Consider the following 27172-nt stretch of genomic DNA (forward strand, 5'->3'; position numbering starts at 1 on the left):
CTGATTGAAGAAAATAAGAACAACCCCAGGTTTCTCTTCAGCACTGTAGCCAGGCTGACAAAAAGTCAGAGCTCTTTTGAGCCAACCATCCCTTTAACGTTAACTAGTGATGACTTCATGAACTTCTTCACAAATAAAATTTTTATCATTAGAGAAAAAATTACCAATAATCATCCCACAGATGTAATATTATCTACAGCTACTCTTAGTTCCATTGATGTTAAGTTAGACTCTTTTTCTACAATTGATCTTTCTGAGTTAACTTCAATAATTACTTCCTCCAAACCATCAACGTGTCTTTTAGACCCCATTCCTACAAAACTGCTCAAAGAAGTCCTGCCATTGATTAATTCTTCGATCTTATATATGATCAACCTATCTCTAATAATCGGCTATGTACCACAGGCCTTCAAGGTGGCTGCAGTTAAACCTTTACTCAAATGTATCTGTTGTTAAGTTAAAAACATGAGGTCTGTACATTTGCCACTGCTGCGGCTCCGCCTTTGACCTTTGAGTATTGTTTCCCGCTGTTGCAGTCATGAAATCTTTTACATTAGCCTGCAGGAAACAGTTGTAGTCCGTATAGGACCGTCCTAAAAGCGAGCGAGAGAGAAAATAAGAATTCTTTTAGTAACGGAAGGAAAGTACGTGCGCTCTTTTCTGCCACATTTTCCGTTTCCGGGCAGCGATGAGCACCATCGACAGGTCTCAAAGCGCTGCCAAATGTTTTAAGCTGAAAGACCGGAAGTTGCAGTGTGAAGCCCTTCCGGCTAACTTGACCGTGGCATGTCAACGCCAGTCGTTGATACGAGACCCAGCCTACACGTCGTAACTGTGAAAGTGGATGTGAGAGGAAGTCAGATCTATTAGCCTGACCTACCAGCCCTGTGGCTGTGGTTGCTATTTAAAGTGGCTAACAAGCTAGCTAACCTCCACCCGCTAACTTCACGATTCTGAGGCGGTTTAACAGGCGAACGGCGGCGCTAGTACTACTCTGTTTACGGAGCTCAACACGCCAATTTCTCTTCCACAGACACGTCCTGCCACGATGGGTGAGTAGACTGCTAGCTAGCCAACTCCCTCTGTGCCGGTTTGCTAACCAACTCGGCTCTCGCCATTCAGTCGGGGCATCGTCAGATGCTTATTATGAAAGCGGCCGCAGCATGCGACGTGTGTATGACGGCGGGCGTTGTGTGTCGGCGTTACAGCCGCTGCGTGTGCTGTTCTGCTTCCACCGTGTTTAACGCTGTTTTTAATGAAAAGCTGACTGTAGCTGGGTCGTGTGCTTGTGTCTGTCCAGTGCTCGGCTGGGTGGGTGGGGTACCCACTGTCCGCGCCTCCCTTTGTAACAGCGCTTTAGCCGGACAAGTGTTACGTTTGATCGCCGCTTTCCCGCAGCGTAGCTGGGACTGGGAAGCGGCCGAAGCAGCCCTCGGTTGGATGAATGTGCATCCTCTGAAATGGCAGTGCGCTGCTGCTGATGGAGCTCATGGCACTCTTCCATATCCACAGCTGTTATGCAATGCACCCAGCAGCCCACTTTGTGCTGCTGGGTGCATTGCACTGCTCTATGTGACGTTATTGTTTCTGCATCTTGTTTGTGGACAGACTGAGCTCATGTACCACCGCATCTTTGTAGGTTTGTGTGTGAGCTGGCCTTAAAGCATGCTGTACATGCTTACCTGTCAGGCTTCAAATGCAGCACTCCTGTGAAGAAGAGGCGTCAATGATTGACAGCTCAAGCAAGCGAAATACTCCACCAACTGTATATTTGGCATCATGTCCATCATGCCTGTTCATACCATTTGTGTGGGTTGTGCAGTGCATCAGCACCTGTGATACTTTTTAAGGGACTGTGTTTGTGTGCACAACACTTAAAGCTGCCCATAGTCACTACTACTCGAACTAATGACGAACATCTTATAATCTGTTTTAGATATTAATCCAAACAACAAGTGGTTTGTTGCTGCGTGGGATTCAGTTCAATCAATGATCAGCAGATTGATGACTTGTAGTGCTCGTGGCTGGGTCAGGTGACCCTGAGTCCTCTGTTAGCTAGGTGTAGGCTGTGGGGGCTTTTCCACGCTGTGCTGAGTTTCCTCTTTCCTCACCTTTTTTCTTTACTCTTGTTCATTAAATGCTGGCAGGTGTAATAATTAGTTATTACTTCCACAGTCTGTTCCTGTTCTTTCACCCCTAACTGGGCACAACAATAAGCCACTCCTGCCGGAGGTTTCTTCATGTTAAAAGGGAGTTTTTCCTTCCCACTGTCACCAACTACTTGCTCATAGTGGGTGTGTGATTGTTGGGGTTTCTCTGTATTATTGTGGGGTCCTTACCTTACAATAAAAGCACCTTGAGGAGACTGTTGTTGTGATTTGGTGCTTGATAAATAAAATTGAACTGAATAAAATAAAGAGAAGAAGAATGAGCGAAATCAGATGATTAAACATTTTGGACAGAAGGAGGCTGATGAGGTCGGTATGTGACCAGATCCTCAGGGATGTTTCATGTTGACAGTTTTCCTTCCTGTATCAACACCTCCATCCCACTCTAAGCTCTTACTCTGCCTTTGTTCTCCTGACATATTGCTCTCTCTGCCCACCAGTACTGGATCATAGACCTGATACTGATGTTAATATTTAGTCGTTCAAGCTTTCTGATAATATGTCAGAATGGGACATTTTGAAAATGATATTAGCTCAGGCAGAGGCAGACGAGGGAGCAAAAAGAAGAGTTATTAGAATTAAACCCTAGATGACAAACACTGGCAGTTGAATTAGTTTTGTATTTCTGCTTTTATTGGCACACTCGACAGGTGAGGAGCAAAAATGGAATAATATGGTAGAAATCTGACTTACAAACTGTAAATAGATGGTGGACGTCTACAGGTAGACGTCCACTGGAAACAACATGTGTTGGGGAGTCTGGTCATCCAATCAACGATGGTTGTAACTGAGCACCAACATGACCAACACCTAACCACACAGCCTCGTGCTGTTCACCCACTTTTATTATACCTCATATGTAAAATGAACACGGAGACATGTACACTTAAATCAGTCAGAAAATACATGGGCAACGTTACAGTTACTCTGTTTACTATTGGTTTCATTCACTCATGAAGGGGGCCCCTTATGCATTGTTCTTATGCAATGCTATGTTTAGCTGATTCATGTAACACAGCGCTTCACAGTGAGTACCACCTCATAACATCTATGGCTCTTGAAGTACCAGCCTTATGACCCACATTAAAGCCTATTTAACACCACATACAGTTTACACGAGACAATTTTATTTCTTATATGATTGTTATTCATATTAACTGTCATGAACAGGATGAGTGATAATAATAATAACTGTACTGCATTAAAACAGGAGGGATATGCGGTCAGTAAGTGATGACGAATGAGTAAACTACACTACGTTTAAAAAGGCTGTTGTGTTTTTAACATGTTTTAATACTTTGTAGTAGAGCAGGGCCAAAAATATTTATCACGATATACATTTGAAAATTTGTGATAACGATATAACTGACACGAGACAAAATACTTCACAACTCCTCAACTTTATTAGTGCAAAAAAACCCATCAATGTATTTTCACTTAAACAAGCAGCTGTTTTTTAGGTGCATTAAAGTTATATAAAAATTACAAATTCCTCGCTGACAGTTTAACCAAAAGGCATTTCCAGTGGAAACTGGCCGACATATCCTCAGCATAACCATGTATAATATCCACAAAACTTAAAAAGAGGTCGCACACACAATACGGTAATATTATGTTGAAGCACAGTACGTATCACTGTAATACTCCGACAATCCATCAAGCGGTGCGGCTTCGCAGCTTAGCAAAGTCGTACTGAAACATTTGACAGATTTTCGAGCGCCGTGCACATAAAATCGTTTCGAGGTCAGTAAACAACCAGAATTCATACATAAGGCACACGGGATTATAAGGGGCTCTGTCGACTTTCAGAAAAATCAAAGGATTGATTTTAAGTGCGCCGTATTTTCCAAAAACACGGTAATAACGACGGCCCGCTAGCATTCTCTTCCAAAAATAGTGCTTTGTTGTGTATCTGACGGACGAAAGCTAAACCAGTTCCACCACTGAAGCTGCAGCATTTTTACAAACCAGTTCAGGTTCATCCGTTTCATTCAACGATCCACTTTCACTCTTCTCATACTGCGTCGCACGTGCGTATGAAAACAAAGGCACTGCCCATGCACGTTTTACCCATATTCTTTCACGATATTTCATTTTCTTATCGTTGCCCAACATTATACCGGTATTACCGTGAACAGAATGATATAGCCCCGCCCTACTTTGTATCTTGTTCTATTTAATCTGAACAAGCCCCTGAAAACAGTCGGCGATCGCTGTCGGCCTGTCTCGGTTTTTATTCCCACTGTTCATTTTAAAGCTTTCATCGAGTGGAAAAGTGTTAGCGTTCATCCTCCAGCTTCACTGTGTTTATGCTAGCTTAGCTGTGTTAGCACATCATTATATAGCAGCTAGCCCAACTTCAGTAACCCTACAAACGTCACTGCTCTTTAGTTTCCTGTCTTCATCTATGTTGGAAGTGATAACAGAGCTGTACGTTTGAATGTTTCAGAAATCCCTCAGTCTGAACATGTTATATTATTTAATCTGGAGACTTCCCAGTACCACCAGAAGTACGCGTACCACAGTTGACTGACTGATATAACATCTATGAGTGCTGCTTTAACGTGTCAGGCCAAATGGCAGATGTGAGGCTGCTTCTTCAGAGTAGACATGACTTTGTCTCATCATGTGACACAATCATCAGCACAACACACAGATGATGTTATTGGAAATATAGTTGAGCTGTGTGGTTATAACTCCCAGTCTCTTCTCCCACTGAGAGTTACAGTTGCATAATTTAACAGTGGTATTAGATTAGTACTCGATAATGGCAGCACTGGAAAGTATTAGTATTCTGTTGTATTTATGGTTTGTTTGTACCACACTTAAGCCAACTGGCTTAAGTGTGGTACTTAAGTCCAGTTGCACCGGTGAGGTGGAGTTACTGTAGATCCAGAGACAGATAAGCTGCAGACATCATTTGAAACCAGTGTAAAATTAAAAAAGCAATATCGTGTGTGTGGAGACGTGCAGTCAGCAGGTACTTTAACATTCAGCCTTTGAAGCTAATAAACATCATTCAAAGCTTTTTCCCACAATTCCACAGTCCAAGCCTGTCAGACCTTTGGTGATGAAATGTTTCTGCTTCCAGACAACTTGAGTGACGCCCTAGAGAAACTGAAGATCGCGTCAACAGACAGCGCGACTGACAGTGTGGAGAGCTGTTTGGACTGCCTGCTGAAAGCCCTCGCCAACAACAGTGAGTACAGGCGTGTAACCTCCGTGTGCATCTGTCAGCACGCCTCCTTTGGACCACGTTTCTGAACTGCAACTCAGAAACATGTGAATAAATGTCAGTCTTCATGTTTAGACTTCAGCTCGTAAATCAGTGTTTTTACAAATGTGTTTAACCCGTCCTCTGTTTTTAGTCTTCTGCACGTCCTCGCAGAGTGATCACTTTTCAAAAGTTGGTTGAGTTACAGTACACACAGTTGGCAGTTTCATATATGGACCACTATAAAGATTGTGCAGCTTCAAATAACCTCACTGTCAATATGAGAAATCTAAATAGTCAGAGGTTCCTAAACAGCGGTGCTGTGTCCATACCGTGGTGCTCCTACTGGTGTGGGTGTGGCAGGAGGGCAGCACGTGTCTTTGATTCTGTTGATTCTGTTTCAAATATCGTTTATTAGGAGCAAGTGTCATGGTTGTTACAAATTGTTAGAACTTATGCCCCATTTTTTTCTCTAAGCTTACAAAATAGACAAATAAACAACATCAAAAGAAAGAAAGACAAAAAAACAACAACAAAAAAAACACCCACTATGGGCCCCAATCCACCGACTGCCAGAAAAAAAGAAAGTTCATATTTTCCAAAGGTATGTAAGTAAAGGGTGCCAGATTAATTCAAAGTCTTTTACATTATCATTCATGGTATATCTTATTTTTTCAAGATGAAGAGTATTTGTAAGTTCTGTAAGCCACGTCTTTAACACAGGAGTCTCCCCAGATAGCAAGGAAACATTGAAACAACGTTGAGTCAATATCAGGCGACGTCATTGAATCAACGTTGAAGTGTGACGTTGACCTAACGTCACTCTTGCACCCTTTTTTAATGTTGAAACAACGTCAGGTTTTGATGTTGAATCAATGTTGAAACCTGACATTGAAACAATGTCAGATTCTGATATTGAAACACTGTTGAGCTATGGTGTTGATTTTCCACCTCTTTCGCACAGTTGCTTTTTATTAAAACAACAGTTAAATCATGACTGGAAATCTACCTTTCTTTATAGGTATTTTAACCAATACTAAACTACTGCATGTTTCCATCAATACTTAAACCACCTAAACACATAATTGTACTTATTCCTCAAATTGGACACCCTTTATAAAAAAAAACAACAACAAATGTCTCACAATGTATCATGTCAATATTAATATCCTAAAATAAGAAAGCATTGCATGTGATGTAACAGAGAAAAAAAATAAACAAAAAAAGGTCAATAGGCATGTTTCGTTTGCTAAATACTTTATTAAAAGACAGTTTCCTATTTACATTTATATGTTTCACAGAAGTTTGTAATTTTTTTACTCTGGGATGGGGATCATGATGTGCGTCCTGCACCACCCATACCCATACGATCTGGGGCGTATCGGAGCCATTTCTGCACTGCTTGTGCAAAGACAAACTTGGACATAGAGTTTGCCCCTAACTGCTGCGTCAGGCCATCTAGGAAAAAAATACACACACACACAAACACAAAAAGTGAATTAGAGCACACGAATAAGCTCTTGTTAACTGTCTTAAGCGGGGAGAAAGTATGTAAACTCCTAGGCTGATAAACATGAAAGTCACCAGGCGTAAATCTGCAAACTGCCGCATTTGATTCCCAAAGAGCTATGAGCGGAAAAAGTGATAAGTCTTAGCATGGTGTGCCGTGTATCCTTTAAAACAAAATAAACATGGGGTCCTCGGGCTGTACAACTACAACCCGAGGACTAAACAAGCCAAAGACCAAAGACTCCATCTCCAGATTAACCGGACATGAAAGTCTTGTTATTAAGAAAGACAAAGTAATATAGCAAAAAAACTGTAAAACTTACCACCATATATGCATTTGCAGAGCGCTGTATCTTTAAATGCCATTTTTTGCTTTGTCTGGTCCTTGGTTTTTTTCCCTGCCCAGTTGAGTACCGAGGCCAGCTCGTTTGTAATGGCATAAGCCATTACACGGCGGACTCGCACCTCCAGTGTGGTCCCTCCAATCAAGGCAAAGCGTCTCACCTATAGACACATTTTAAGAGATGGAATTAGCGTGTCTCATGTCTTAAATGTGTATGCAAGTGCTTGTGTGTTTAATCAACAGGCCGTTGTTATGTATTTAAATCACATCTGACAGCTATTACACTTTATAGTTACAAAGTGTACATAACCTTTATATACTTACCATTGCCTTATTTGCCTCTTATGATTGAAGAGCTGCCTCTGCATTGTTTAGCTCCTCAATGTTGTGCAAGGGCAAATCCAGAGGCAGTACCCCAGCATCTACCGATTCATTTCAGCAGGGATGGCGGATGGCTCTGACCTCCTCACGGAGTTCGTTAACAGCTGTCGTCAGGTCTGACAGCATAGCTAATATCTTTTGTGAGGTCGCATCTGTTTAAAAAAACAATTCCAGAAAGATTAATGGCTTAAGCAGTGAGAGGCGAAAACCTAATAAATAAATAATAAAACGCAGTTTACGTGTGGACAAAAGGTGCAAACGCAAGGTAGGTGAGCGTGCAACGTAGTTAGGTGAGCGTGCAACGTAAAGTTAGGTGAGCGTGCAACGTAAAGTTAGCTGAGCGTGCAACGTAAAGTTAGCTGAGCGTGCAACGTAAAGTTAGGTGAGCGTGCAACGTAAAGTTAGGTGAGCGTGCAACGTAAAGTTAGCTGAGCGTGCAACGTAAAGTTAGCTGAGCGTGCAACGTAAAGTTAGCTGAGCGTGCAACGTAAAGTTAGCTGAGCGTGCAACGTAAAGTTAGCTGAGCGTGCAACGTAAAGTTAGGTGAGCGTGCAACGTAGTTAGGTGAGCGTGCAACGTAAAGTTAGGTGAGCGTGCAACGTAAAGTTAGCTGAGCGTGCAACGTAAAGTTAGCTGAGCGTGCAACGTAAAGTTAGCTGAGCGTGCAACGTAAAGTTAGCTGAGCGTGCAACGTAAAGTTAGCTGAGCGTGCAACGTAAAGTTAGCTGAGCGTGCAACGTAAAGTTAGCTGAGCGTGCAACGTAAAGTTAGCTGAGCGTGCAACGTAAAGTTAGCTGAGCGTGCAACGTAAAGTTAGCTGAGCGTGCAACGTAAAGTTTGAATTGAGTGCGAATCGAAGCGGGTGCTCTCCAATCATTAAAAGTAACAAAGTCATTGAACACATTTATACAGTTACCTTTACGTTTATCAATCATATATCACAGATTTACAATTTTTTGTAGTACTATGCTAAAAAGCAACTGCAGAGCGAAAGTCTGGGTCAAGCGCCGAGGCGACGGCAAGAACAAAGGAACCCTCGAACCGTTAAAGCTAGCTTTGTAAGGGAATATAACGGAAAAGTATGAAACGAAAATGTTTTCTTTGTTGACTTTGTTCGCAGTGCAGTTTATTTGTTGCCGGATTGTAAGATGAAAGTAGACACAATTTCGGGCTCCCACATTTTGTCCGAAACTTTACATTAACAAGTTTGTTTGTTTTTTACTGTTATTCAAATGCAACCGTGGAAATAACGAATAGAACAAAAGTCATTCATTCTTACCTTATATTAATCGTGGTGCAGGCCAGTGCAGTGCATGAACTGATGCCTTCTCCGGTCAATTCCGCTGAGAGTAAATCTAATGTCCCGCTCTACCGTACAAGACAATGGTTACCTGAAGGGATGTACCACTGTGAGAGGGGGGGCTATGGAATAGTCCAAGTGGTAGCAGCTTTAATTTCCCGCGAAACCATAAATCAATGGTTTTTCAACGTGATTGTTGTCACCTTGTCAACTATAAATAGATCAACAATCAACGATGACAGAACAACAGTGAATCAATGTTATTTCAATGTCAGTGTCAGGTTTCATCAGTATTTCAATGTTGTTTCAACATTGGTTTTGTGTTGACATTTCAAGCATGACGATTCTGATGGTTCAGATGGAAAATCAACATCTGTTCAATGTCTCCTTGCTATCTGGGTCTTTGCCTTTCCAAAGCTGCAGGATCAGTTTCTTTGCAATAATCAATGCATATGACATAAACCTTTTTTGAGAGTGTTGTAAATTTTGTGTTTCTTTGGAGATCCCAAAGATAATTACTATCGGATTTGGCTCAATCTTACTCTTAAAAATATTAGACAAGTAGGTAAAAATGTCACACCAAAAACCCTGAAGCCTCGGACAAAGTGCGAAACAATGTAACAGATTTCCATAATGTATCATACATTTTTCACAGAGGGGGGAGCAGTCTGGGTACATTTTGTGAAGTCTTTCCCTTGAGTAACCTGTGTATAATTTTGTACTGAATTAAACAGTGATGGGAATAAAAGGCGTGTTTATGTTGCGTAAGACCTCCTGCCAAAAATCTTCTGATAGGGGGATCCCAAATTCCTTTTCCCACTCCTCTTTAATTGAGAAAGTTGAAGGTATACTCATCTCCTGTATTGAGATATAGAATAATGAAATTCTCTGTTCAGACCCCCGTCTATCACTAAGGCATCTATCCAAAAAGTCAGACGGCATGTTTTCAAACTGCGGCAGATATGTACGGATATAGTTTTGTAATTGAAGATATCTAAAAAAATGGCTATGCAATAATCCAAATCTATCTTTTAATTGTTGAAATGACATGAAGGTATCATTTGAGTGTAAGTCTTTTAGTTTACAAATTCCCAATTCTTGCCACGCGTTGAAAGCTCCGTCTGCACAAGATGGAAGGAGAGAGGGGTTAGCTGTAACAGCTGTACACATTGATAGTGTTTTCAATTTAAAGTGCTTAATTATTTGTCTCCAGATTTGCAAAATGGTGTGAATCACTGGGTTGGAATTATAGTGTGCGTTTGTCAAGGGAGTAGGAGAGAGTAATATTCCACCAACACAATAAGGAAGGCAATCCTCCCGCTCCATCTGCAGGCCATAGGGGAGTAGCGCTGTATCATCCAATAAAGAGGAAATTATTCTTAAATTTGATGCCCAATAGTAATGCATGAAATTGGGTAGTGCAAGTCCCCCAAGGAATCCGTGTTTACATAGGTGGTCTTTTTTTAATTCTATGTGTTTTGTAGTTCCATATAAACGGCATAATGATGGCGTCCAACGTTTTGAAAAAAGATTTGGGCAGGAAAATTGGAATATTTTGGACCAAATACAAATACTGCGGGAGAAATACCATTCTTATTGAGTTCACTCTCCCTATCAATGAGATAGGGAGAGTCCTCCAATACTGGATGTTGTTTTTAAGTTTCTCCAGTAGAGGGAGAAAATTTTCTTTCATTAGGGAACTGTTGATTCTGTTCATCTGGACGTAGCGTTTTATGGGAGAAACGTTTTGTGATCATCAGGTGACGTCTTCAGTCTCAGCTGACTGCAGGTTTCCATCTTATAAACAGGACATTTGCACAATGACTGAAACCAGCCCAGTGAAGGGACGACGGGCTGGGAGGTCACCTCCTTCATCTTAATTATTCATGACCACTGATCAACAGCCACTGATCAGCGTGACTTATTGCACAGTGCCATGTTTGGTGGGGGGTGATGGCTTGATTTATAGGAGTTGGACCTCTTAGTTCCACTGAAAGTAGCTCATTTCAGCATACTGAGACATTTTGGACAACTTCAAGGTCCCAGCTTTGTGGGAACAGTTTGGGGATGGCCTCTTCCTGTTCCCACACGACTTCTCACCGCTGCACAAAGCAGGGTCTGTAAAACACATGGAGGAGTGCATTTGGTGTGGAGCAACAGAGTCCTGAGCTCAGCCCAGTCGAACCTTTGGGATGAATGAAGAGTGTGAGACACATACAGTCCTAACCTGGTGCCACTGCGTCCTGATGGACGTGTTATAGCTGCGTATTAAACCTGTGGATTAAGAAAGGCTCATATGTGAAGGCAGACAAGCAAATACTTTGTTATACTTATTTGTATGTGTACCTTTTAAATTTATCTGTCATTAGGACAGAATCATAACGTGAGCCTTTCATTAAAGTACTGATGTAGAAGCTTGGAGCAGCTGTGCCAACAAGTGAGACAAAGTGATGCTTGCACTCAGGTTATTGCTGACTCGTGCTTCTGAACATGGAAGCACAGAGTGATTATGTCATTGCTCCGATTATGTTCTTAGAAAATGTTTCTGACAGGAGTGTTTCAGGGGTTAATAAAGTGAGTTTAGGAGACGATGCTTACAGCTGTTCACAGAAGCACTTTTGTACTAAACTAAACCCTTGTATAGTAACAGGGTTGAGCGATATGTAAATATTTTCCAACAGGCAGTCGTCAGTCCAAGAATCGACGATGGGCGGTACATTCATGCATGCGCAGACCTTTTGATGGGCGGAGCAATGTAATGGTGCACGGGCTGATTTGTGTGTTTATGACACAGAAGTCCAAACATGGATGAACTAACTCCCCCAAAATTAAGGCTGTCAGCGTTAATGCCATCTTAATGCTCAGTTCTGACTTTTTGATCAAATCTGTCTGCTCGTTCACACGACAGATAAAATGCGACAGCAAACGCGCTCCAGTGTGAACGCTCAAAGCGCTCTGTTTAGACCCAGAGCAACAGTATTGTTTGACTGTTTCAGACTTCACGTTTCCCAGTTTAGCTTTAAGTTATAAAGTTATTTACATAATAATGTAAATAACCTAATAATGACCCTTATTGCTGTTTTAGAGGAGCGCTGCTTCAAAGGATAGTTGCAGATTTCTGTCAGAATCTGCAGATTATACAGAACAAATAAAATGTTCACGTTTCTCCAACGTTGTCTTCCCAGCAGTTTCACTGGATGGTCAGGAAGCGTTTGCGATGTCTTCTCCGGCGCTGATAATCAGCGTCTGTCTCGTGTCAGTGACGTAAAAGACGGATTTAATGTGACATGACCATCAAACAGCAGCTTTCTGAAACATCAGATATGTATCAGATTCAGGACCACATACGAAAGTGACCCAGATCAGATTTGAAGATATTGGATTTGTGCCGTTCACACTGTCACCATGATCGGATATGGGTCGCATAGGGTAAAAAAAAAGAGGATTTGATGCGCTTTCGCCTGCAGTGTGAACGCAGCCTTAGACTCGGTCTGCTCTCATTGTTAATCGCGTTAGTCGTGATGACGGCACTAAAATTATAAAGATGCCCCTTTGAGATGAAAGAGGTAAAGCTGAGGATGTAAAGCGTGTGTCTCTTGTGCAGACGTGTAGTGCGAGCAAAGTGCTCAAACCCGACTAACTTGCATGAGCATGCACGTGTTCACCATCCAGCTGTGCTAGGCTACCAGCAGCTTCTGCAGCTCCATCGACGAGCGTTTGGGCGCTCTCAGAGGAGGGGCATGTGCTCGAGGATGAAGGAGGGTATTTTTCTGTTGACTGCTTCTATTAGCTCCATCATTATTAGCAAACGTACCCTCGTCAGCATCAGCTGAACAGTGCTGCACAAAGAGTGATGAGACACAGACCATCACAACACTTCTAGATGCAGGTCTGTGCTGCAGAGAGATGCAGACAGAGTCGAGGTGTCAGTGAGTCCAGTTTCCTTCAGCATCAAATGAGAAACAACCTGTGACAGGCAGAGGTCTGCAAAATAAACAAGACGTATCCAGTTCCTTTCTTTCCCAGTGGACCTGCCCTCTTCTGTACTGGGCTCACTGGTCTGCCAGTGCAGAGAATCTGTCCAAAGCTTTATTTCAAAAACTTTCATCAGGCTTCGTCATTATTCTGAAATGCAGCCCAGAACAAGCGTGGAGAGTTGGTGCAGCTACAAAAGACTCAAACATGTTTTTAAAAAGGCAAATGAAACGTGTCCTGATGTTTGTTTCTAGAAGTTTCTGTTCAGCTGCTGCAAACATCACGTACGACACAACACAGCAACATTTTTGCACTTGGTGCACAATAACTCACAACAATCCCTCTTTTGATGCTGCACAGCAGTTTTGTGTTAAGTTAAGATTTCCTCACACATTAGTTCCACATGCACGAGTCAATGCAGGATATTTGAAGCAAAATAATCATTCTGACAGGATCTGGTTGTATAACAGGATAATTCAGCAGTATTTCAATAAACACTTAATGTTTGCCTCTGTAGAAACAACACTGTAAAGCCTCGTCTGATGTCAGTGCAGGTAGAGAAGTGCCACAGTAAACATGAAGCTACGCTAACGACTGTTACTTTTACATGAATGATTGACATGAATAAAGTTGGCAGGTTTTCAGATGCGTTCACATAAAATTGTGTTTTTCCTTCCTCAGGCACTGAAGCCAGCATGAAGATCCATGAGATGGGCGTCCTCCCCCTGTTCCCCACCCTGTTAACCCCCCAGTCCTCCTGCACACCCAAAGTCGCCAACATTATAGCCGAGGTGGCAAAAAATGGTGAGGTTTGCTTTCTAGCTTTATTCTCCCACTAACATCATTCTTTCCTACATCTCAAAAGAGCCAGTGAGCTCCTTCCTTCCTTCCTTCCTTCATCTACCTGTGTAGTATCCTGGTGGTTTTATATCTGGTTGGTTAGCCAGCAGCTGCTCGACTGTGTGGGACCTGACGTCACGCAGGAGGAGGAGCCCAGTTGTTCTAAAGCACCTGTGGTGGCGTCTTGGGGACCTCTCGTCGTGTGTGGCACAGATGTTTCTTTACCAGGGTGGGAACGCCAGGCCTCGAGTGTCCTGCAGGTTTTACACATGTCAGAATGAGCCCCTGAACATGTGTTGAGGAGCCTGGTAATGAACTCTGGTGTGTTCAGCAGGGTGATCTAAAAGCTGCAGGCCTGTCCCAGCCACTCTGCTGGGCTCCCAGTTTGGCTCTTCTGCTCTGCTCTGGTGCACCTTAGTGCAGTGATGATGATGGTAGGAGGGAAGCTTCACGGGTGACCCAGTCCTCATGGAGGGACTGTTCTGCATCACCATCAGTTTGCAGCTGCCTGGTTGTGGCAGCTGCACATACATGTGAGCTCATCACACGTATGTGCTGACACTTTGTTTCATCCTGGCCTGTGGATCTGACACTCACAGCCCCTAGTCTTGGCATCAGTGGCTTCTTCCTCCTGCTGTGGCCAGCCTGTCATTCCTCCTGGGTGTCTGGATTCCTACCTGGCTTCTCTGCGGATCAGTCCTGACACTCGCGTGAGCGTTGTCGGCACACAGGGGTCACAGGGGTCACAGGGGTCATGTTTATGTGCATTTCAGAGCCAAACTGTCCGTGCAGGTTATTGTGTGAGCACAGGATCCTTGCATGGCTTCTGTTTCCACAGTTAAAGACAGACAATGATCAGAACAAGAGAAGGTTAGGATGATGACTGGCTTTCCAGCAGCTGATCATCACTCCACCAGTTTGCCAAGCGTGGCAGTGACCTGCTTCTGGAAACGTCTGCTGGGCTACAGACGGCTCTCCACCTGTCCAACAGTTTCACCTGATTACATCAAGCTGCTGCAGCGTCTTATCCACACGACAGCCCAAATGATCCACACTGGCTGATGAGGCCTCCTTCCCACAGACAGGATACGATGACTGACTGTCAGTAATCTATTTCCTGTTTCATTTCCTGGTCTCTAACGTAACATTAGTAAGTGCTGACCACAGGTCTGGGAGAACAACAGTTAACAGGAAGTCTGATTGTGTGAGTCCGATGAAAGGAAGATGTTTTCAGTCTGTTGGTTGGGCTCAGTTGGTTTAAGCATGTGAAGATGAAATAATGTATGTAGTCGATGCTCTGAGCTTGATAATGTGACACAGATGCTGACCTGTCTTCTGCTTCCAGAGTTCATGCGGAGCCCCTGTGTCGAGGCCGGCCTCATCCCTCCTTTAGTGCAGCTGCTCAACTCCACCGATCAGGAGGTGCTGCTGCAGACGGGCCGAGCTCTGGGCAACATCTGTTATGACAGCCGTAAGTAGGAGTCTCACACTCTGTCCAAATCATTTTGCACCACGTGCTGTGTGAAGACTAAGTTTAGGTCATTTATTTATTTATGGATAATGTTCATGTGTTCTGACGATACACGTATTGACTGTCCTGCCTCCTGAACCTTGTTGCAGCTGTACGGTGTCTAGTTAGAAACATTAGAGGGAAGTGTGTGAGTGCTGTACTTGTGTGATTAAGACAGCTTATTCATCTTAATGATAGTGTTTGAAACTGGTACATGTAGCCTGTGTCTGAGGGCAGCAGCTTCTGACTGAGCTCTAGAAGCTTCAGCCTCGATGATATTCTGCTGCAGACGCTGCAGACGCTGTGAAAGCTGCAGGCGCTGCAGACGCTCCAGACACTGCAGCTGCAGATGCTGCAGCTGCAGTGCAGATGCTGCAGATGCAGTGCAGATGCAGGCGGTGCATGTAAACAGCGACATTTAAGTCACAGCTGTCAGGTCCATGCATATTCTGTTGTGTTGCTAACAAGCTGGGTGTGTGGAGGAGTGAATATCCAACCTTCATACCCAGCAGGACCTCTGTCCAGCACAAACCAGAGGAAATGACCATTAAAAGAAATCTCATCTTCTGCAGCAGGGAGGGTCTGTGCTGCGTCCTGCACTCGTGCTGGTTGTGCTTTGCTGTGTGCGCACGTGTGTGTGTGTGAGCTGACTTTAAAGGCCTCGCAGGTGTCGGTTTGTGTCGCGCTCTGCCTTCAGACACGAGGCAGAAGTCGACCAATGCTGTGTGTGGACGATGGAGCTGATGTCACTGTGTAGGCGCTGTGAGAGGCGCTGTGGGCGGAGCCTCCGTGTTGTGAACACAAACAGGTGCCTCGTAGTGTCGCTGCTGTGTGCAGCTGTGTGCAGCTGTGTGCAGCTGTGTGCAGCTGTGTGCAGCTGTGTGCAGCTGTGTGCAGCTGTGTGCAGCTGTGTGCAGCTGTGTGCAGCTGTGTGGCAGTTTAAAGCCTGCTGTAAACTGTGTGTGTCAACAAGGTGGGCGACAGCAAGAATCACCATGGAGACAGAGTGTGTGAGGTTTAGACGGGATTCCTGAATGTGGGAATCATCACTAAATCTCTGGGAATAAGGTCGGCACGTTCCCGACGACGTCAGTAGTTCGGAGCGTGTGCAGAGAGCTGTGACGCTTTGTTACCTCTGCTTCATGCACACTTCACTTTTGTGCCACATCATGTTGTCCAAACATCCAGATTTTATGTGACATAAAAGTGTCATACTGCAGTGCGGTTGCTATAGCAACGCCACACGTGGTCACATTTCCAAGCATGTATAACGAGACGCGGCCCGCCATCAGCGCCAGCCTCTGATGACGTCTCACACCAGATTATATGCATTTGTTAAATGTAGACTTACGGTGGCCGTTTGAGTCCTTAAAGGAGGTGATGGAGGTCTGTGGGTCGCAGTGGTTTAATGTTGGGTCTGTAGTGTCAACGCAGTCTGGAGTACAGACGAACACGAGGCGCCGGACTGACCCAAATTTACTTCAATCCTCTGAGACTGCTGATGCTGTGTGTGTGTGTGTGTGTGTGTGTGTTTAATGGTGTCAAAGTGCAGCTGTATTTGAAAGCAGTTGTGTCAGAGTCAGCATGAAAACTTTTGTTTATCAGTGTAATAAAAACAAATGTTTGTATGAAGATAACTGTATGATTGGATGGTCGTTACTGTCCTACGATGATGGCGTCAGCATCGTCATCCCTCGCTCGCTGCGTTCTTCAGACATTTTGTTTGAAACTTCAGTGAACAGGAGGAGAAAGTTGTGCCTCAGGATGGTCAGAAGAACCAACACCTCAGCCTGCACATGGAAGAAGATCATTGCTGGTGATGTTACCTGACTCCTTCAAGTTGGAGCTTTCGGTCACCTCACTGAGCAGATTGAGGTGGTTTGTTGATCTATATAAATAAAGGGCGACTCTCAGCAAAGCCTCTGCGCAGCTGTAACACCATATCCAGCCCACAGCTGTTGGTGTGTTCAGGTTAAATGTTTCCCTCCCTGTCGTCTGCACATCAAGAAAGGACCTGGGTCACAAAAACGCCTCGTCCATGGAAGCCTGTGCTCTCTTTATAAAGGCCAACAGTATGTGTTTTAAGCCCAAACCCAGTTTAAACTGGTGTCACACAGGACTAACTCTGGACCCTAGTGCCTAAAAAGGCTCTACCTCAGCAACACCCAACAACACAGCACAGAAACCAGCTCTGCGACATGTGGAAACCACAGATTAGTTTGAGTATTCGAGGCAGAAACACAGCTGAGACAGGAGACCAGTCCAGGTAACTGGGGTTGTGTGTCACCTACACTCGTAATCTTGAGTTGTTTGTTTTTCCAGTGAAATCATTGCACAGGATACGACTTTATATTTCTCTGATCTATAACTCCAGCCCACTACTGTGAGGATCCTGACAGAGCTGACCTGGACCACCGGCTTTGCCACCAACAAACCTGATCCCAGCTGGATATTTGGCCTCTTGATTCCTGGTAAGGAACGCTTTAAGGAAGTCGACTGACAGTCGGTGGATACTGGTTTTATTGGTATGTGTGGAGGAGGTTGGTCCGAGCGTCTACAGCCGTCACACAGAGGATTCAGTCCAGTCAGTGGTGTTGAAGACCTGCACCAGTGCAGACAGGGCTCTGGTGAGAGGTACATGGTTCCTGTATCGCACTGAAAGCACAACTCGGGGATCAATATCCTGTCTGAGGACGCTTTGGCGTGCTCGCTGGAGCAGCACGCTTTGATTATCTGCAAAGCTTCTGATTGGCTGCGTCTTCATTTCATCCTCACTGACCGAGCACTGGGCTAGCTTGGTTATTTACATGCAGTGGCTGCTAACAGACAACATCAGCATCTAAAGAACGACCCGTCTGCTTCGGACTGGACTTGAAGCGTCACCGTAATCCTTTCCTGTGTCGTTCACCTTTGACCTTTGACAGCCGTGGTTTAAATGGCTCTATAAATGCTGACTTAACCTTGCTTTTCCCTGTTCCAGGTTGTTTTTGCTTGACCGTGTTTCTTTGCTTTGTGGTTGATTTGTGTCCCGGCCTCTTTGTTTTGCAGATGAGGGCAGGAGTGCAGTTGACCTGGCAGGAGGGGCTCAGATAGTAGCTGAACACATAAAGGCCCTCTCCCAAAATACTGAGCCGGGGAATGAGAAGCTCTTGACTGTCTTTTGTGGCATGCTGATGAACTATAGCAATGATAATGGTAATGACCATCTTCCCCAAAGAAGCTCTTAACTCATCCTGACTAATGAGGATCTGTTTCAGTGCAGAGACAGTAGAATCTGACTCTTTTCTCGCCTGGTTTCTACTCTCCTGTGCTCTCTACTGTTCTTTGTTTCAGCTTCACATCTAATGTGCCATCATTGCTGCGAGGCTAGCACTGCTCCATACCTCATGTTGCCTGACGCCAGGGGGCGTGTCTGTCACTGTCATTCGGCTGTAGCTTCTATATGCTGACCACAGACGCTGTAAACATGGACGTAGCTTCCTGAGAAGTGACGCACGTCCGGTCACACTGACTCAAACATGTCTGTTTGTAGCTGCAGCCGTGCATCTGATCGTAAAACATTCTCGACACAAACTTGGATGCTCAGTTTGATGCACAGCTCTGCAACACACCTGCAGCAGTTTGTCAACAACAACACTGATGACACAGCAGCGATGATGAGCACAGTTTAACACACTGGGTTATTGTTAATATGAACAGCTACACTTCATGACATCTGGTTTTCAGCGTCACAAACGTCAGCTGACAGGCTCGCAGCTCTTCAATGACCTCGTACTCTAAAGTCTTGCAGACACAAACAATCATTCACACTTAAACATGCACATGGTTAAATGTTGGCACATGAATGCAATCAAGGTGTTCATGTCTTTTTTGATGTTAAATGCAGTTACACTTTAAAACAGGACGATTTCTAACATGAACATTTCACTTTGAAAGACCAGTGTTGTTGTTTTTATTGTCGCTCATTAATAAAAGTATTTATGTGATGAACTCATCGACAGATCAGTAGAATAATCACGAGCTGCAGTCGTTTCACATGTCGGTCCAGAGACATGGATAATGTCCAGATCTGTTGGTTTGGAGACTGACACAATAAGTTTAACTCGTCAGCTGTGAAAGGCTGATGGGGCGTCGCCCAGAGGGGCGGCGTGGTCACTCGAGTTTGTGATTACATGACAGTGAGGTGACGTAGGTCTTTATAATTCAAACCAGAAGTGAGGTCAAAGGTCACGTTTTCTAAAAATCCTGTGACTGTGAATAAGGTTAACATCATGGGTGCTTCTACTGAAAATCTTTGACCTCAAGGTCAGAGGTCATAGTTTCTAAAGATCACATGGGATGTATAGGTGAGCCTAGATGGAGGCTGAGAGGTGGCACTGGTGTGGTTGACTCTTCACGTGTAGCTGTTGTAATGACACAGGGTTTGATCATAGGCTAGTTTAATGTGCAGAGACGGGTTTAAACATGATCGGTGGCGTCTAGCTCTCCTTTAGCGTCATCATGTTGAAGCATCTTATTAGCGTGACAGTTTTGGCAGCTGGAATGTGGACCAGTGGTTTTCCTAGAATTGGTAGCGCTGGTTTTAATGGTTGGTTTCTGACAGCGATGAACCAATGAGACTGACCCAATAGTAACTGTCACCTCACTGAGGGGAAACAGACCTCGAACGGCTGCAAGCTGTCCCCTTCAAAGGGAACCATGATGGCACACTGGTTTCCAGCGTCCACACAGCTTAAGATACTCACTGGTTTGTTCAGGGCTGTGGGATATATCAGCTCATTGGGTCGTTGGGTGGCTGTGTTAAGTCTTCATCCACTGCTCTGCAAGTAACTGTGCATCATCTAGTTTCATTTCTCTTCTTCCCCCTACCATCGTGTCCATAAACTCACTGCTGTTTGCACTGTGCTGTAACCTCTGCAGCTCTGACAGCTGTGTGTGTGTGTGTGTGTGTGTGTGTGTGTGTGTGTGTGTGAGAGAGTGTGTGTGTGAGTGTGTGTGTGTGTGTGAGAGTGTGTGTGTGTGTGTGTGTGTGTGAGAGTGTGTGTGTGTGTGTGTGTGTGAGAGAGTGTGTGTGTGTGTGTGTGTGTGTGTGTGTGTGTGTGTGTGTGTGAGAGAGTGTGTGTGTGAGTGTGTGTGTGTGTGTGAGAGTGTGTGTGTGAGTGTGTGTGTGTGTGTGAGAGTGTGTGTGTGTGTGTGTGTGTGAGAGTGTGTGTGTGTGTGTGTGTGTGAGAGTGTGTGTGTGTGTGTGTGTGTGTGTGTGTGTGTGTGTGTGTGTGTGTGTGTGAGAGTGAGTGTGTGTGTGTGTGTGTGTGTGTGTGTGAGAGTGAGTGTGTGTGTGTGTGTGAGAGAGTGTGTGTGTGTGTGTGTGTGTGTGTGTGTGTGTGTGTGTGTGTGTGTGTGTGAGACCTACACTCATAATTTCAGAGTATCAGTATAGTGGGGGAGGGGGAGTTGAACTGTACGGGTCATAGGTCACATTTAAGGGTGGGGAAAGTTTTGAAATATTTTGTGGTATTTTAATAAGTGTGTGTATGTTTGGACGGATAGAAAGATCTTGAATAATAATAATAATGATAATAATGTATATTAATTAATTGGCTCAGTCCTCTGCACTTAATCCATTCACTCAGTGAAACAGTGGGCAGCTCTTGCTCAGGGGTACATCAGGGTAGCCCTTCAGTGGATTTGAACCCCCGACCTTCCGATCACGGGGCGAGCACTCTACCTATGGCCATGGAGTAGCAGAGCTGGGAGGTCCAGTGCTTCCATTCTGTGCCTTCCACAGATGTGAGCGGTTTGCTGGTGGGTCAGTGATGGTCTGGGTGATCCATGGAGGAACACACAGACCTTTGAAGGCATGTGACTAAACACATGGGCGGCCATTCACATCACTGAGTATCACTTTGAAGAAGAAGAATACTCTGGAAGGTCGGCAGTGTCATGAACACGACCGTCTGCCACAAGACCATCACCGAATCCCCGATTGGTCATGGGGTGCAACAAGACAACGGCCGTGAGCTTCAAAGCTGAGCAGATATACGTCTACAGACAAAGGGACGTCCTGGAACTGATGGACAAGTCAAAGTCTGGACTTGAGTCCTGTTGAAGAGGTTTGGTTTGAGTCTCTGGACAAACTGTTTGGACTCAGATCAGAATAAACACAACATGTTGTTTTCACTTTGCTGTCTCATTGACTGAGGCCTCTTCTTGTTAAAGTATAAATTCAGTGAATTCAACACTTTCCTGTGAGTTCCTCCAACCACAGCCTGGTCTGATCACTGCAGGACGTTTCACTTAAATCACTCTGACAACGTGAAGCGACTGAAGAGCAGATGAAGACCGTCTGAAAGCATGATTACCAACAATCCAACGTGGTGGTGGTGATGTGATGATGTGGTTCAGGACTGTGAAGGAACCATGAGGTCTGCTAACAGAAAGTCCTGAAGGAGAATGTGTGTTCAGTTTGTGAAGCCCAAGGGCACAATGATGTCCATCTCTGCATGGACAGACAGCAGGAAAACAAACGAAGTCTGAACTCCCATTCAGATACGTGGACATGACCTTAAACAGGCCACGCATGCTCAGAAATCCTGCTGTAGCTGCATTAATGTACGTTGGAAGAAGAGTGGGCCATACGTTTGTCCTTCCCACTGTCGCCACGGTGCTGCTCAGAGGGGGTCACATGATTGTTGGTGTTTCTCTGTTATTAATGGCTCTACCTTACAATAGGTGCGGGACCGTTGTTGTGATTTGGCGCTGTGTAAAAATAACACTGAGCTGATTATGTAACACACTGACGACTTTGTGCCTTTCTCTGGTTTTACAGATTCCCTACAAGCCCAGCTGATCAATATGGGGGTAATTCCCACTCTGGTGAAGCTGCTCGGCATCCACTCCCACAACACCGCCCTGACAGAGATGTGTCTAATTGCCTTTGGAAACTTGGCCGAGCTCGGTGAGTTTATGTACACGTGCATTTAGTCTGTGACAGGACAACAGTAACATGTGCAGCACCAGTTTGAAAACTTAACATGCTCAGTCAGTCATGATGTTTTTAGTCAGTATTGAGTAGCAGCAGTATTCAGTGCTACAGACGATCATTTCCTCCTGTCACATGTGAAGGCTCAGTTCTGACTTATTAAGTTTTTGTGGTAAAGAGACTTTTACATCATCAGTGTTTTTTCTTTTTAACAAACTTAAATAAACTGCACAATACAATTTTAAGCAAATAAAAATAAAAGACTAAATATGGAAATTAAAATGTAGTTTGTGTTTAATACAACACAAACTGACATTTCAACTAGGGCTGCCACAAACGATTATTTTGATAGTCGACTAATCAGATCATCATCCATTGGACGTAAAACGTACAGCTTATTGCACCAGCAGCATCTGCTCTTATATAACTATCATTAGCTTACAGCTTTAAGTGTTTAAGGTCTGTGCTAACTAAAAATAAAGACAAGATGATAGTTTATTAAATTTTAATGACATTTGCAGATTGTTTCGGTGAAGTTTAATAAACTCCTTGCTATCTAAAATATAACAGGACACCAGAATATTCTGGAGCATCTCACACTTCTGATAATCAGCTGTCTGCTTGACGTTTATTCAGCTGTGTAAAAACTATAACTTTAATCTCAGCCAAACCGATTTACTCAGGAACAAATAAAATACTGAAAAAAGCCAAACAATAACATTTTTAAGTTATCTAAGTGACTTATATACATTTAACCTGAGTAGCGAAAGACGGCGGTGGGTTTGAAAACGATTTGCGGGAGTCCGGTGTTCTCACGGCTCTAGTTAGCCTAGCTCCCAGCTAGCTATCGAGCTAGTGGGTAACAGACGTCTCCGAAAACGTCGGAGCGCTTTTGAAAATATGTGGTGTCTTGATAAACTGAGCAGATATTTGAGGTTTACACAGCTACATTCTCGCCTGAAAATATGCTAAACGTTTATTTTGTGACCCAGAAAGAATAATAAGAGTAATATTAAAACTAACTAGCTGCCGCCATTATTGGAAACTGAGCTGGGCTGCTCTATGAATTCTGGGACACAGCTTCTTCTTCTTCGGGGTTTAACGGCAGCTGGCATCCTTGTACATGCAGTGCTGCCATCTTCTGTCTCAGTCCGTTATTACACTCTTAAATCCTACTACTTATTCCTGCGTCTTTTGTGATCTTACAAAGCTTCAAACGACGCGTCGACTATTAAATCAGTCGTGATGATTTTGATAGTCGATGTAATCGTGGCAGCCCTAATTTCAACCCCCTCACTTTCACACACACACACACACAAAGTAACAGTCTCCCTACAGTCTCCGCCTCCCCATGATATTCATGCATAGCTTCCAGATACTCACAAAGTCCCATGTGTACTAGTCTTTCCAGGCCTGGAGTCCCGTGCACCATGTCCCACGTGGTGTGGTGGCTCGTCTGGCTTCATATTCCCAGTACAGAGTTTAACCTGAATTCCTGAATTTTAGGACATTTGCTTAGAGGATGGAGAAGAGTTTTGTGATGCAGAGCATTTGGTACAGATGTCTGGAATGTCGTTGGACGTGTGATGGAGCGTGACGGGTGTTAGACACATGAAACACAGCTCAGTTAGCTGCAGTGAACACTCGGTGCACTAATGTGAGCTTTCTAACACTCGTGGTGTTGTGTTTTTCAGAGTCCAGCAAAGAGCAGTTTGCATCCACCAATATTGCTGAGGAGCTGGTGCACCTCTTCCAGAAACAGATGGAGCACGAGAAGAAGGAGATGATTTTTGAAGTTCTGGCTCCACTTGCAGAAAATGGTAACGGATTGTTTTTCTTTAACAGCTTTGTTCAGTCAGGACGGAGGCTGCAGGGCTCCACATGGATATCATGCTCACTGTATAGTAAAGCATGCTGTGACTCATCAGGCTAACTGCACAGTCATGGCAGACAGCTCCTGTGGCGCTCAGCTGCCTGCTTTCACACACCCGTGTGTGAGCAGCACAGAGCTGTTATCACCATCGCAGGCACACCGAGTCCTCCCACACTGTCCGTCTCCAGGACAACGTCCTACTTAACTGCAGAGACGCTCGCTACCTCTTTTATTTGTCACGCGGCTTTTCATTGGACAGACCGCTCTGTTCTGTAGTAACCTGAACGCCAGCGGTCTGATGGTGCACGCTTTCAGCGTAGCATCGGCTTACTGGGAAAACACTGGTTACTGCATGCAGGCCATGCTGGGACCACATGAGGCTGTAGCTTGGAGGAAGCTCAGTGCTCTGTGAGACAGGCCGATGGTTGCTTACGACATCCTGGCGAGTTCGTCTCGTCTGCACTGACCCGAGCCTGTTTCTGCCTCTGTGGCTGCCTCGCTACAGGAAACAACCTTTCTGTTTAGTTGTCTCTGGTTGCCATGGTTACAGCATCAGCTGTGTGTGCTGATTGATGAATCTCATTACTTTTGATGTCATTTGGGGATAATCGTCTGTTGTTAGGGTGCATCGTGTCATGTTCATCTTGTTTCATTAGTGTTACAGGTGAAGCGCTGACACCAGTCTTTTCAGAGGAAACCTGGAGCAGTTTTCTGTCTCCTGTTCCTGCAGCTTTAAAATGATCTGCATTGATGCGGCTGTGACTGTCATTAGTCTCAGTACCAACGATCTGATTAAACCAACGCTGTGTCCTCAGTTCATGACCACAGACCCACCACCCCTCATTGTTTTAGCCAGTTTGGCTCCTTCTGGGGTTCAAACCCCGCTGGGTGGACGGGCTGAGGATACAACTTAAAACCTGTTTGAATCTCAGTGACCTCGACCTCCAGAGGTCAGCTTTTCAAACTTCTAGGAGGCTGAAACGTAGCGCTGGTGGCCCCCAGTACTTTTCATGTAGGCTCCTGAAGAGCTCGGGCCAGTCATGGAGCATGCTGCAGATGTTTCAGGCTTTGCTCTCTGAAGGTCTTCTCTGCCTCCCTGTGCCAGATGTCATAAAGCTGCAGCTGGTGGAGGCGGGCCTGGTGGAGTGTCTGCTGGAAGTCGTGGCTCAGACGGTGGATGGAGAGCGGGAGGAGGACATCGCCCAACTGAAGACCGCCTCTGACCTGATGGTTCTCCTGCTGCTCGGGGGTATGGCTCTCCTTAATACAGTTCAGAAGCTGCTCCACGATAGTATCCACGTCTCATATCGTGGTGTCATTGTGTTTACGTTCCCTAAAGCTTAAAACAAGGACACATGTCGGAGCAGCTACATGTGCTCCTCTAGTAAAGTTCTTATAAAAATGCTTTGCAAAATCTGCAACCAGATTGTTCTTGGTAAAAGTAGAAACAGCAAACTTGAGGCCAGAGAAGAAGCAGGTAGTGCTGCATGCCCCAAACTACTCAAGTGGAAACCACTGATCCCAGTTCAAATGCTGGAAATGGAACTAGCTCCTGATGAGTCGCCTGATTCATTTAGTTTAGTCCTGACATCTCTGCTGCTCCATGCGTGGTCCTGGCTCTCTGCAGTGCTGACAGCTGCTCTCCTCCTGCCTCCTTTCTTCTCGTTTCCTGTCTCTGTGTAGACGAGTCCATGCAGAAGCTGTTTGAGGGAGGAAAGGGCAGCGTCTTCCAGAGGGTCCTGTCCTGGGTACCATCTCACAACCATCAGCTGCAGCTGGCCGGGGCGCTGGCCATCGCTAACTTTGCTCGCAATGGTAAGCTTTAAGTCGCTCTATGTTTGAGGAAGAAACATTTTGCCCTCCAGCACCAGCGTTAGACGTTTCATCACTGAGGTGATGGAATCTGGGAATGTCAGCCTTTATCTGTATTTTAGTCCCAGTGACTCTGGAACACCAGTTTAATGATACTCACTGGTGTCCCAGTTGAATGATGGAGTGAAGAAAGAAACGTGCTGACCTGCAAGTTTTACTCCGTCACTGAAAATAAACGTCACTAATGAGGAATAAAGCAGAACAGATTGTTATTAGCATGGAGACATCATTGGCATCACTCCCATGTGTTGATCGATTAGCAGAGAGCGGCCGTTCTTTCTGGAGATGAACTCCTGACGTCACTCTAACAGGAAGTGATGTCATAGTCACGTCCTGAAACTCAGACAGCAGCACCTAAATATCAGTTAGCCCACTGCTACACCAGTATCCCCAGTACAGACGCACAAACTGGATCACATTTTACATGAAAAACACTGAGTGAACTTCAATAACTGACATCTAGACGTCTTGAGTACAACGATGAAGTGAGTAAATATCTGGCAGATCAACGATAAAGAAAAAATCAACTATCAGTTTCTGTGAAAATCTTTCCCTGCAACTTCTCTTCATCACCCTCATCATCATCATATCGTCTTTATATCCTGCTATGTTCTTTTAAAGACAGCCTAAAACAAAGATGTTAAACAGACCCTTTACTATTAACTAGACAAAGACCTGCAGTAAGACACATCATCCAGATGAACCAACAGAACTTTAGAAACACCAGTTTCACCACCATTATTCCAAAAACTAACACACTAATCAGAACAACAGATACCGAGGCCATGGTTCTCATACGAACACCTACCAGAGGCCCAGCCCACTGTGTGTTTGTTAACCCATCAATAGAGATCAATGAGAAGAAGTCGACCGTTTGCCTCTTTGTGAGGATGCTCACAGTCAGCACCTGAACTAGATTTAACCTCTGTTACACTCTTTAGTTAAAAAGATGATCACAACCCTGCATCGACCCTCCATTATCACCAGTTAGAATCCAGACTAATGATTTATTCTCAGCACCCCAATAAGACCCCAATGAGCACCAGATTCTCACCACTGTTTCACCTCGTTCACAGTAATCGATTCATATCCTTCAGAAAAGCAGTTTCTTCAGTAGCAACAACTAAAATCTATGATCCAGTCGAGTCTCCCAGTTGCTGGGAGGGTTACACCTGTGGGGATCCATTAAACCAGTATCACAGGCTCCT

The 27172-nt window shown here is 44.6% G+C and overlaps 1 protein-coding gene and 1 long non-coding RNA gene across 3 annotated transcripts in view; one reads left to right on the plus strand and one right to left on the minus strand.

Moving 5' to 3' along the window:
• Positions 1-672: 672 nt before the first annotated feature.
• Positions 673-27172, plus strand: part of rap1gds1 (RAP1, GTP-GDP dissociation stimulator 1) — a 35811-nt gene continuing 9311 nt past the window's right edge. The window contains exons 1-9 of one of the 2 annotated variants that reach the window (XM_035916436.2): positions 673-1052; positions 5260-5367; positions 13572-13694; positions 15076-15201; positions 18289-18435; positions 22067-22195; positions 23914-24039; positions 25198-25341; positions 25776-25907. In XM_035916436.2, coding sequence (XP_035772329.1) covers positions 1049-1052; positions 5260-5367; positions 13572-13694; positions 15076-15201; positions 18289-18435; positions 22067-22195; positions 23914-24039; positions 25198-25341; positions 25776-25907 — 1039 coding nt within the window. In that variant the 5' untranslated portion in view covers positions 673-1048. The remainder of the gene's footprint in view (positions 1053-5259; positions 5368-13571; positions 13695-15075; positions 15202-18288; positions 18436-22066; positions 22196-23913; positions 24040-25197; positions 25342-25775; positions 25908-27172) is intronic. The other variant, XM_035916437.2, reaches the window with a different exon arrangement.
• On the minus strand, positions 6755-7785 carry LOC148105937 (uncharacterized). Its single transcript, XR_015718663.1, has 3 exons — positions 7559-7785; positions 7215-7395; positions 6755-6840 (listed from the first exon to the last, which is right to left on the minus strand). It is a non-coding gene; the product is annotated as an uncharacterized LOC148105937 (long non-coding RNA).

This window comes from Neolamprologus brichardi, chromosome 3 (assembly GCF_056152115.1).
Source record: "Neolamprologus brichardi isolate AB-2024 chromosome 3, ASM5615211v1, whole genome shotgun sequence".
In the NCBI taxonomy this organism is placed as follows: Eukaryota; Metazoa; Chordata; class Actinopteri; order Cichliformes; family Cichlidae; genus Neolamprologus; species Neolamprologus brichardi.